General features: G+C 42.1%; 1 protein-coding gene across 1 annotated transcript in view; it reads left to right on the top strand.

Moving 5' to 3' along the window:
- The first annotated feature begins 340 nt into the window (after window positions 1–340).
- Window positions 341–12,370, top strand: part of CNTNAP2 (contactin associated protein 2) — an 864,917-nt gene continuing 852,887 nt past the window's right edge. The window contains exon 1 of the mRNA XM_074146844.1: window positions 341–392. Within this exon, the coding sequence (XP_074002945.1) occupies window positions 341–392 (52 nt within the window). The remainder of the gene's footprint in view (window positions 393–12,370) is intronic.

Here is a 12,370-nt window from a genome sequence, read left to right on the forward strand (position 1 = left end):
GTTGGATAAAACTGAACAGGAGACCCTGTGGTACGTTAGCAGCCAGCAGTGTGCCTGCTACATAGGATTTCTTGTATGAAGTTGCTGTCTCTTCCTTTAATCTTATTCTCTTCACCTGGGCAAACTGAGTCATGGTTTGTCCTCTTATGCCTTCCTGCTGTACAGCACAGTGCTGTTGCTGAACGCCAAGGCTGCTTTCGTATCCTACGAAAATTCTCCGGGTTTTCTCCCATTTTGTAACGGGACTGGTCAAAGACCTTTAAAAAAACCTCTGACCAAACCAAGCCATGAACTAGGCGTACAGCAGCGTAGTTAATAACTTGACTATTAGGGTTGCAACATGGGACCTCTGGGTTCCCAAATTGCTCGTGCAAAGAAGTTTGAAGAAACTGGTAAAAAATGTGGCTCTTTATGTGGAGTGACTTGAACTTCAGCTTCTCCCGACTGAATTGAGACTCTTTGTGCAAGGGTAACCCACAGCAAGACAGCGGCACTCATAGCCTCCTTCGGCTACCAGAAGTGTCACCCTAGAGCTGTGCCATCCGTCAGCTGGCACAACTGATGGGTGACCGTGGAAGATTTTTAAAAATTAAAAAATCCACTTTGTCCGGTTTGAAGGCTGATGAGAATGTTTGATTTCAAAAATGTCAACAGGCATTTTTAGCCAGATGGAGATATCAGTTGCCTAATTATTCTTAGAAGTTAAACCGTGTGTGAATATGGGCTTAAATCATTAACATTAAAGGTTACGTCTGTAACTTACTATCGTAAGGTTTCTGTATCACTTACCTGCCATTTAAAATGTGTGCAATACATCTTCAGTGGGACTCGCGTAATGTCTTATTTGCCATATGTTATTTCTCCGTGGGTGAGATGAAATAAACCTTTACTTACTGTACGTATGAAAGCTTGCCATTAAAACTAATTTGATCCCTTGAGAATTGAGAAACTATTCCTGAGTTCAGGGGAGTAGATATGCGAACTACAAACCTGGCTCCTGCAGTTGAACTTCTGGAAGGATGAAACCAATCTGTGAAGGATGTGGTGTTCCCAAACCGTCTCATGAATTTGTGGTGCTTCAGACATCAGAAGATGCTTGGCAAAAGAACCGCCTGATGCACAGCTCTTGTTATCCTGGGAGGCTCCACGGCCAGTGTTGCTGAGTGCTGGCAGGCGTCGTTGGGAGCCAGCTCCTTCCTCTTCCTAATGCCTAATTAAAATGTTTCTTCTCATAACCATAAAATTACGATTTTGCAAGACAGCAAGAATTTGTATGCCCGAATAGTCTCTGATTATTCCTTCTCTCTAGCCACTACACAATAGCAGGAAAGGAGACAAGGTGAAACACGGATGTTTTCAGACAAGGTTAGGTGGTCACTTGATTGGTGGCAGGGCTGATCAAGACTCCTGAAGGACAGTGCTGCCACTCTGAAAGCTCTTGCTGTTTGTTGGGATGAATTCGTCTGGCAGCAATGCACATTTCATTCTATTTGAGTACTTTATTTTTTTCCTAAGGTTTCAGCTCTGAATTCTCAATAGCTGCTTTTGTATGTTTGCTTTAGCCTTTTATGTCAGAGCAGTTCCTTATTGAGCATCCAGGGAAATATTAAAAATAGCCCAGTTCTGGCCAGCAGATGCATCCATACATCATTGAATTTGTACCGTGGACTTAAAATATAGCCTGGGAGAAGGAATTCGTCTCAGTCAGACTATTCTTACTTACAGATGTGATATTAATGATTATCGTGTCTGCAACATCTCTTAAATTATAAACGTTATTGATGATGAATTAAGATATTATCATTGTAAATTAAGTAATTAGAGTACCCTTGTAATGTATGTTTACAGGTGTGCCCTGTGGAAGAATATTGCAATGTCCCTTTTATAATTTTAATGCCTTTTAATATTAATTCATTTTGGTGATAAGTTCTTATATGCTCCTTTTCGAGAAGGTTAGAAAAAGATAATTAATCTTTAACTTTTTTATGGCAGATTAGTTTGTGTGGAAAACAAACTAGAATGGCCTGTCTGGAATAAGAGTAGAGGGTGATTTAATGGTAGGAAGTTGGGCAATTTGTTTTCAAAATGGGAAAAAAAAATACTAGGTTAAAAAAAGTGTTTATTGTAATCATTTTACTTTACCTTCTCAAGTGGAGTATTGGGAATAATGTTAATCCCTTAGAAAAAAAAAATACACAACCTTATTACCTTATTTTCCTTAAAGCAGAGATGATAATAGGTAAAAGCAATTTCTTTTCACAACATGAGCTGAAAATCAACAATGTTGGACACTTGCGTTTATAAACCTCGTGCTGCCCCAAGGAATACACTAAAGCTTTCTCTACAGAACTTCAAGAGACTCTTATTTCTAGTGATCAGAATGATGTTTTTAAAATAGAGGGAAGACTGCAATAAACAGGAGCAGGCTTTTAGTGTCTAAAACTACTAGTATTAGTGATTAGAGGCAGCTGTTACCTATGGATGAAGGTCATCAGCATGCACTCCACCACTAAAGGCTTGGAAAATGAAGTAACAGATTTGTTAATGAATTTGAAGCATCTTATGACAGATCTTCATGTGTGTCCCCCAAGAATGGTTCTGGTGATGGCAAATCTGGCCCAGGAAATGGAGGTCTGCAAAAAAGAGCTGTAAGCTGTAAAGTTGAGCAAGAGTTGTTAATGTGTTCATACCATTACCCAAAGTGAACGCAAAAAAAGGAATCTTGCTTGTCCTCTTATGAGGATTCAAGGTATCTATGGGTATGCAGAGGTGGGATTACTGTCAGTAGTCAAACAGTTGACAAATGTCCTTGATTGATCAAAGGTTGTAAGGTATGTGGCCCTAAAAGGGAGATTTCTAAGGAGACAATAGTGAATCGTAGAAGACAACAATTGAAAATAAGTGTAAAGAAGGTGTGACAACTGGGATGAAGACTATTGGAAAATAATTTGGAGGCTGTGTGCATCAAACAATTGATGCACAATGCATACAATTGTCAGGGTCTTATGTTGAGGAACATGATAAAACCAGAGAAGAGTCAGGGATAGGTAAGATGGTGCCAGATATAACTATTTAACTTAACGGATAATGTGGAGCAAGACAGCTGTATTAATGTTGAGAGTGTTTTATTGCAGTATCAGTGCAAGAGTGAAAGCATACGAAATGCAGAAAAAAGTAGAAATAATTTATTTGCGAAAAAGCAGTTGTATAAAGATTGAAGCAGTACGCTAGTGAGCACCTTAATAGTGCAATAGTTAAGGCGGGGAACTGCTTCCCAGGCAGTTGAGCAGGCTTTGGAAGAACTGTCTTTTTGGAGAGATGTAAGAGACCCTCAGAAGATTCTGGTAGCGTACTAACTGAATTCTTCAAACTAAATTATAAATAACTTTTGGGAGTCTTGAAGAAAATTGTCTGATTGGCACAAGAAACTTTTAACTTTTTTGTTCTCAGATAAACGTAGTTACCATATTCAAACAAATCTTTTGATACATAGAAGAAAAATACTATTACTTAGGGTTTTTTGTTTTGTTTTGTTTTTGAACACTATACAGACCACAAATTTCAACTCCAAAAAATGGTGTGTAGCAGAGAAGATGCAATAAAAAACTGTAGGAGGCCAGTGAAAAAGCAATTGCAGCAAATACAATAAAATCCAGTCAGTAAGAGGCAGAGCTGGAGAGAGGAGATGATGATGATGACGATGATGAGTGTCTCCTGGAGGGCTATCTATATAAATTGCACTCTGCAGCTTACAAAAAAAAGCAGGGGGGAAGGGCAGAAAGTTGGTGCCGATTGAGACCTAAACCATCTCAGGGCAGCTTACCACAATAGATCAGCACAGGTTCTGGGATAGAAGGAAGAAAGGAAGGATAGGGCATGGACAGTCATGAGCCTTACGCGGTGCCAGTGTGTTGGGAGGAGAGGCATGAAGGACTATGCAAACAGTGGTTTTGTAGTCCATATCCTCCCATCCTTGATTTATGATTTGCGTATTGAAACAGCTAATGCATCTCTGAGAATAATCCAATTAAATTAAATAACTTCCCAATTTGAAAATGTGGAAAAATGGGACAAGGCATACTTAATTATTTGTCCAAGTCTCCGGGAGAATTAAGTGGCAAAGCTTGGATTAGAGTTGTAGTAGCTTGAGTCTTTCGTGCTTAGCCTGTTCTGCTTGTTTCTTCTTCCTATCAAGACCACAACTCGGGAGAATGACATTACACGAAAGCCTTATGGTTTTCTTTTCTTTGCTTTTTAATTTTGTAGCATTTCTGACTGTTGCAATAAAGACGACAAGGGAACATGATCCGTTCTCCGATTTTGACTCTTTGGGGAAGTAAAGAGTCTGAATTAGATTGAAATATCTTTCAAGAAAGAAAGGTCCATAAAGGAAATGGGCCGGGCTTCCTTGGAAGGTTTGTTTGGCTTTTGTGGTCACTGGGAAGGAAAGCTCTTCACAGCAGCAGGAGAACACTAAAAAGCTACAACCCACAAAGGTTGCCGTCTTGTGCCGCGATCCTACCAGGTCTCATGGCACTGCTTTTGTTGGAGATGTAACAGGTTTTAGACACTTGTGTTTCAGAAGGCACCTGTTCTATTAAGCCTCTACTCAGGAAACAGCTCACTACTCAATCCATACCCAAGAACCTGAAGAGTGATTGAACAACTGTAGGTACATCTTCTGAACGTGGCACAGACTAAGGCTGGCATGCTGCCCCAGACAGTTCCAGCAGTGCTCTTGTACAATTATTACTTTTAATTAGAACTGACTTGGCCAAATTTGGCTTTGGTCAAAGCCAAATTTTTGTGGAGAGCGTACCTATCCACTTTCATCTGGAAGGTCTGGACCAGGTCCTTGCCTTGAGCTGTGGGAACCCTACACAGCTTGGTTGGTGTAATAGGTAAAGGAAAAGTGTCGTCTTGGTTGGAGCTCTGAGATGCATCCGGCTCCTGTTCCCGAGCAGATGACCTATAAAACTAGTGAAACCCAGAGGTAGTGAAGGTCTGACAACTTCTGATAGTCACTCCATGAAAAATGGCAGTCCTTTGTGTTAACTGAGCTCGGTGGGATCTGCTGGGCAGCTTTTAACCTTTATCTGGGAAGCAAGGAGAAGGAACCGGACTGTGGTGAAAAAAATGTACTAAATAGCCCAGAAAGGAACCAAATCTGAGGAGGGAATGGCCCATCCCCAATATCTGACAACTCCTGGCAACGACCCCAGGATAGTGATGACTTATAAACCTGCCCTTCCCCATCCTTCCTGAGGGAAAACTGGCACTATTAATCTCAGGACCTACATGGTTAATCGTAGGGTAAGCTTACACCAGAGGAAGGCATAAATATTTGGAAATATGTTAACTGAATTATTCAATAAGTTTTTCTGTATTAGATAGTACAAACTATTAGACAGAAGATTCTTACTAGTATCTGAGAGGTGTTTTCTTTTGCCCATAACAGCATTTTGTAACAGTCCTATTAAGATCTGTATTTTACCAATAATTTAATTTTGAGCTGTTGTGCAATATTAGTATTGTTTAATTGAGCTTTCAGTTGGATGGTAATAATTTGTCCCTGTGATTAGGTCGCTGCTGGCTTTACTGGTCACGCACACAAGGACAAGGAACAAACTGTGTCTCTGTAATGTGACTACAGGAATGAAATGATATCCTGAGACCTGATACAGTCAGATCTTGATCGCTTCAAGTTGCTTTGCTCTGCATGTTACATCTGTGGCATTTTTGGCTTCGTGACTATTATTTTTCCAATGGGCCGGTGGTTCACACCCGAGACTGGTACACGGAGCTCCCTGGGAATAATATACATACCTGCATAACTCTTAAACGTCCTTCGGAGCCTGAGAAGCCTGCCAGGCACAATGAAGGCGAGAGTCTTCATGTCTCGGCCAGGAGATCTATCAACTGTAAAACCGAGCTGCTGGATGGAGCTTATGAACACCAGCAGTGTGCACTTGTACATCCTAACGCCCAGCTGGTGACTGCCCCTTTCTATGCTGGCAGCTGCTTAAACGAAGTGATTTTGGTGCCTCTCTTCAGAGAGAGAAGCATCTTTGCTGAGGTCAGCTCCTTCCATCTTTTCCCAGGACAGGATGGCGTGGCGCCAGCTCCCAAGGGCAGGGAAATCGGCTAAAGCTCCAGAAGCAAATCTTCCCAGTTTGCTGAAGGAAAGAGGAGCTCGGTGACATGATGCCCCCCCGCTTTGCCCCCCCCCCCCCCCTTCTTTTTTTAAATGGTTGTGTAATTTTTAACCTTCTATTCATTTCCTTCCCCCAAAATGTAGAGGTGATGCGGGTGTGCGAAATCAATTGACTGAAAGGACAGAGGGAAAGAAGCAATGGTGATGAATCACTCCTTTTCTTTCTGTTTGTGTTGCCTCACCCCGATAAGAAGGGCTAAAAATAACCCATTCTTGTAGAAGACCTGAAAATTCATGGTAGCTCTAAATGAAAATCATTACAGATAATCCCGATTCTCTTAGTTGCTAGCTACTTAAATATTGGACGTCAGATCTAGTCTTTGTCATCTTCATTCCTAGATCAGTGCACTTTGAGTTAAGCTCTGTAAGTAAGAATTACCCTAGAAATGTGTCGCCCTGGCGTTATAACCTTGAAAAAGCCTAAATTCCAACACGTGCTAGTAACATTGCCGAGAGCTGATGCAAATTTCCCGTAACAGCTGCGCAGCATTGCTGGGGTGGGAGAGCCCGTGGCTGCCCGTGAAACGCCCGCAAGGTTGTGGTGGCCCTGGGGCAACCTGCTTTGGGGGTGGCTGTGCGGAGGGGGCTGCCATCCTGGCCTCGGCCAGGGGAATTGTAGCTCAGCGGCGTGTGCCGGGGTTCGGTTGTATTTATCTGCTCTGGTTACCAGCCAGGAAGGACTAGCAAATGAATCTGGGTGAAAACTAGCAAGTCTTTAAAAATTCATTTGTTTCCCTTTGCATTTTTGTTTTTTTTTGTCTTTGACAAGTTATATATATATATGTATATATATGTGTGTGTATATATATATATATATATATATATATATATATATATATATGGAGCACAAGTCTTATGAGGAGAGGCTGAGGGAACTAGGGTTATTCAGCCTGGAGAAAAGGAGGCTGAGGGGAGACGTTATCACTCTCTACAACTACCTGAAAGGAGGGTGTAGAGAGATGGGGGTTGGTCTCTTCTCACAAGTCACGGGCTACAGGACAAGAGGAAATGGCCTCAAGTTGCACCAGGGGAGGTTGAGGCTGGATTTTAGGAAAAAAATTTTCACTGAAAGGATTATCAGACATTGGAATGGGCTGCCCAAGGAGGCAGTTGTGGCACCATCCCTGGAAGTGTTCAAAAGACAGGTTGATGTGGTGCTGGGAGACATGGTTTAGTGATGGTGTTGCATTTTGTTGTTTTGTGGGTGTTTATTTTTGTCAGTTAGGTTGATGGTTGGACAAGATGATCTTGAAGGTCCCTTCCAACCTAGAAGATTCTGTGATTCTGTGATATATATATAAAAGAAGGGGGTTTGTGTCTGTATTTCCTCTTACGAAACACCCTGTTTTCCCACAGAAAGTGCTCAGAAGTTTACGAAAAAAACCCCAAACAACCTGGGCACGGCAATGGAGCTGCTTTACTAATAATATACCAATATTATGGATCATCTTTTTCCCTCTTTTTCCCTCCTTGTCTCGCGTGAAGGTTTGTGAGGGTATCTGAGGTAGGGCTGGGCTGGAAGAGAAGATGCGGCTGACATGGGGTGGGATGCTCCTTTTGTGAGCTGTTCTCTAGCGAGCCCACAGCTGTGACACGCTGATGTGCGTTTGTTGAAGTCACTGCTTGTTCCATGCAGCTGTTTATGCCTCAACAACGCAGTCCATTTCTTTCTTTATTTTAAAAAGCAATTTGGAAAAAGTAGGACTACTTGAAACATTTTTTTTTTTTAAAGACCGTATTAATCAAAAACGCTTCCCCTGGGTGAAAAAAAAACAAACACCACACCAAAAGAAGGAGTTACATATTGTCACCTTCTGTAGATACTTTTTTAGCTCTAGTAACTCCTTTTATAGTGAGAAAAGTAAAGTGTTCATAACAACGAGCTGAATTACTTGGAAAAGATGCTAACGAGGGAAGACCAATATTAAAATTAACCCTTAGAAAAGATAACACAATCTATCAGGTTAGATGAAGTCTCATTAAACGAAGGAGGCGTATGAATGTGGGTACGGTAGTTGCCCAGTGGCCCGTGCTGACAGCTGGTAACACAAAGAGGCTATTTGGATTATACCTGCATCAGTAGCTTTGATTTATGGTACCTGTTTACCAACCTCTGCTCGAGGACTGATGGGTTTATGAGACAAAAATGAAGTTGTGGTTTTCATACCCAGGGCCTGTCTTTATGTTACCTTCTGTAGGGATGCATTTGCAGAACAGAGGCTCGTAGCACCCATCGAGAATCAAAATACCTAATTAAAAAGGAGATTTAAAAAAGAATCGGTTGTTACTTCAACGAGGAGGAGTGGGAGAGGCTGGAGCGCTGGCAGAACGATCTGTACCGGGCTGTGATGAGGGGAAACTACGAGATGCTGGTCTCTCTGGGTAAGGCACAGCGGGGAGGGCTGGAACCCACGGCCAGTCCCCGTGGCGAGCAGAACCTCTCCTGGGCAGTCAGACCCAGGCGGTTTCCCTCCTCCCTGCTCGTAAGGAACGAACTAAGTCTGTAAGAGATACCTGTAGTAGATAATAGTAGCGATAATAATACGAGCTATATCAATTACAGCTGGATCTGCTGGATCAAGCACTGGCTGTCTGGACGGTCCCAAAGAGTGGTGCTCAATGGAGTTAAATCCAGCTGGTGGCCGGTCACAAGTGGTGTTCCCCAGGGCTCAGTGTTGCGGCCATTTCTGTTTAACGTCTTCCTTGACGATCTTGATAATGACACAGAGTGTATAATCTGTAAGTTTGCAGATGACACCAAGTTAAGCGGGAGTGTTGATCTGCATGAGGACAGGGAGGCTCTACAGAGAGACTTAGATAGGTTGGATGGATGGGCCAACGTTAACGGTATGAGCTTCAACAAGACCAAGTGCCAGGTCCTGCACTTGGGCCACACCAACCCCACGCATCGGTACAGGCCTGGGGAAGAGTGGCTGGAGCTGCCTGGCGGAAAAGGACCTGGGGGTTCTAATTGACAAGCGGCTGAATATGAGCCAGCAGTGTGCCCAGGTGGCCAAGAAAGCCAACGGCATCCTGGCTTGTATTAGAAATAGCGTGACCAGCAGAAGTAGAGAGGTGATTGTCCCCCTGTACTCAGCACTGGTGAGGCCACACCTGGAGTATCGTGTCCAGTTTTGGGCACCTCAATCCAAGAGAGATATCGAGGTGCTGGAGCGGGTGCAGAGGAGGGCAACGAAGCTGGGGAAGGGCCTGAAAAACAAATCCTATGAAGAGCGGTTGAAGGAGCTGGGACTGTTTAGTATGAGGAAGAGGAGGCTGAGGGGAGACCTCATCACTCTCTACAACTACTTGAAAGGACACTGTAGAGAGGTTGGTGCTGGTCTCTTCTCACAAGCAAATAGCGATAGAACAAGAGGGAATGGCTTCAAGTTGCAACAGGGTAGGTTTAGACTGGACATTAGGAAGAAATTCTTCACAGAAAGAGTGGTCAGACACTGGAATAGGCTGCCCAGGGAGGTGGTTGAGTCACCATCCTTGGATGAGTTTAAGAGTCACTTAGATGTGGTGCTGGGGGATATGGTGTAGGGAAAAACTTTGTAGAGTGGGGTTGATGGTTGGACTTGATGATCCCAAGGGTCTTTTCCAACCTGAATGATTCTATGGTTCTATGGTTCTATGTTTTGTAACTGAGCATGGAACAGAAAATGATACAGTCTTTGTAGTTAGTGGTATTTCGTCTAAATCACTCAGTTTTTCCTAAAAATTTTCCTTTTAAAGATACAACTCCTCATGTCGCTGTCATGGTACTGATGGGACGGAAAGCACATATGGGAAGTGTTCAAGAGGAGGGATTTCTTACTGTCTTCCTCATGGACACGAGGTGTTTGCAGCTCCATTTCCCTCCAGAATCTCAGAGTTCTGGGATGGGTGCCTGGGGCTGCTGGTCTGTCGGGTCGGCATTGCTCTTGATTTGGTTCAAGCCTCATTTTTTTTTTAATCTTAGGCAGAAACTTTCTTTGTTTCTCTTGTTGGGGTGGGGAGAAAACCCAAATGTAAACTACATCTTCAGTTCTTAAGGAGATTTATCATTTAACACCTATGGCCAGTGATGACATCAAAGCAGCGCCGGGAATATTAAGAAATGTCTGTTATCTAATTTTGCCACACAGATTCTACTTCCATTTACAGGGCCGGAGGCGGAAGCTCGCTTCCTTCTTGCCATGTCACTGCTCCTAGGGAGCCCCATCTTTCCTTAGTCCTGACCCGATAGTGCCTGTGCTTTGCTGTCTGCCCGGCAGCTCCCGTTCCCGAGTCTGCCATGTCGGCACTGATTTGGGAGTGTATTTATAGCAATTCTGCCTGCTTTTCTTCTTTTCACACCTAGCAAAAGATTTGTGAAAACGTGTTGCTATAGTTTCTTTTTATACACACTGGGGTAGCTCGGCTTACCTGCCTGCGGTGCTGGATAAGACAACGATGCTGAACAGAAAGGTCGTGTTTAATACCTATCTAATCTTAGAATTTATGAAAAAAAAATAATATTGGAAACATAGGTTGTAAATAATATAATAAATGTTATTGTATGGAGAATCTGTCTATATGTCCTAGAGTTAAATGCAATCTAAAACTATTATTATTTTGAGAAAATGTCGTCTTCTAAAAAAAAAAATAAAAATGTTGCGAGTATTTTAAAGCTACTTCAGTGTTTTAGAATAGTGTTTGTATTTTTCTTCATTTCTGTTTGTGTACTCCGTTAATAACATACCGTGCAGGTTGGTTTGGTTTTTGTGTTGTTTTTTCTTTCTTTGTTGTTTATTTTTTAGTGTGGGCACACATTTGGCTACGTGGAAACTTTCTGGCAGTTTAATTGCATCCATCCCTCTTTAAAAGAAGAATTGAGTCTTGAACCGGGTGATGAGATTTTTTATTTTTTTATTTTTTTTAAATTATTAGTTTTGCAGGCTCAAGTACTAGTTCCAGACACTGAAAAAGCCTGAACACGACAAGGTCTCTGGGTGTTTGATTAAGGGCTGGCATTCCCTAATGCTCCCCTGGCCTGATGGTGGGTGGGGGAGAATTAAGGTCCCATCAAACATAGCATAAAATTCAAGTAAATGAGAATTAAAAGAATAAATCTACATGGAAAGGCAGTGTTGCCTCTTCACAGGCAGCAGTAGTTATTAATTATTAGTCTATCATTTGTGCTGAATTTCAATCAATAGCCTTACTTTTATTTTACTTTGTAACTTCCTTATTGAAGTGATGTGATTCATCAGGCTTGTGATGTCCTTTAATGTGTCAGACTGCCCGGGAAGTGGGGGCTGCAGGATGGGCCGCTCCTCCAGTGTTCAACAGGGTAAATTCGGCAGAAATCTTCACTTTCATTTAGTGATTCACATGGTGCCAACAATAGCTACGTACGTATAGAATATTAAATACTGAGCAGCAGTTGTGGCAGCAAAAGCAGCTAATACCACATTGGTAGCAGGGCAGAGTTAATTCCTTAGTTAATATGAATGCATCATGGCACTAATATCTTTCTGTATTACAGTATTTAATTAAAGTTATCTAAAGGTCTTCAAAGTAAACACTAACCATGACAAACATGAATAATCTCATCCAATGTGAATTTTGGGGACTTACACCGGGACTTAGGGCAGTGTCGTGCTGTGCTCTAGGATTGCATTGGCATCATTTTACCATAGGAATTCATTTTAGGAAAATTAATTTTAGGAATTCATTAGATGTGTACAGAGAGAGCAGCTGTAACCTGGTCTTGTAGCCCATTTAAATGGAATATTACACACGTTGACACAGTTATGATTCCTTTGCGTTAGAGTGGTGAAAATGGTTGTCTCCTCTCCATTGTTGTTTAGAAAACCTGTACCATTAAGAATTGAGAGCCAAAAGTTTCTCACTATAGTGGTATTGACGAAGCGCAGATTTAAGACTTCCCCAACATCCACTGCTTGTTTTCCTTCCAAGAATAGCATTTTCTCTGAAACTTAGTGACAGAATCGAAAACAAATTTTCATTTAATGTAAACTGTATTCCAATAGGTACGGTGGGAGAAAGTGGAAGGCAGGATCAAGGGTCTGAGCCCGGCTGAGAACAGGCTGCTGCTTTGCCTCATCATTAGCAAATTATTAGCCGTTTCCTTGCTCTTCCACGTAACGTTCATTTTTAATGAAATCA

This window comes from Numenius arquata, chromosome 4, assembly GCF_964106895.1.
Source record: "Numenius arquata chromosome 4, bNumArq3.hap1.1, whole genome shotgun sequence".
Taxonomy (NCBI): Eukaryota; Metazoa; Chordata; class Aves; order Charadriiformes; family Scolopacidae; genus Numenius; species Numenius arquata.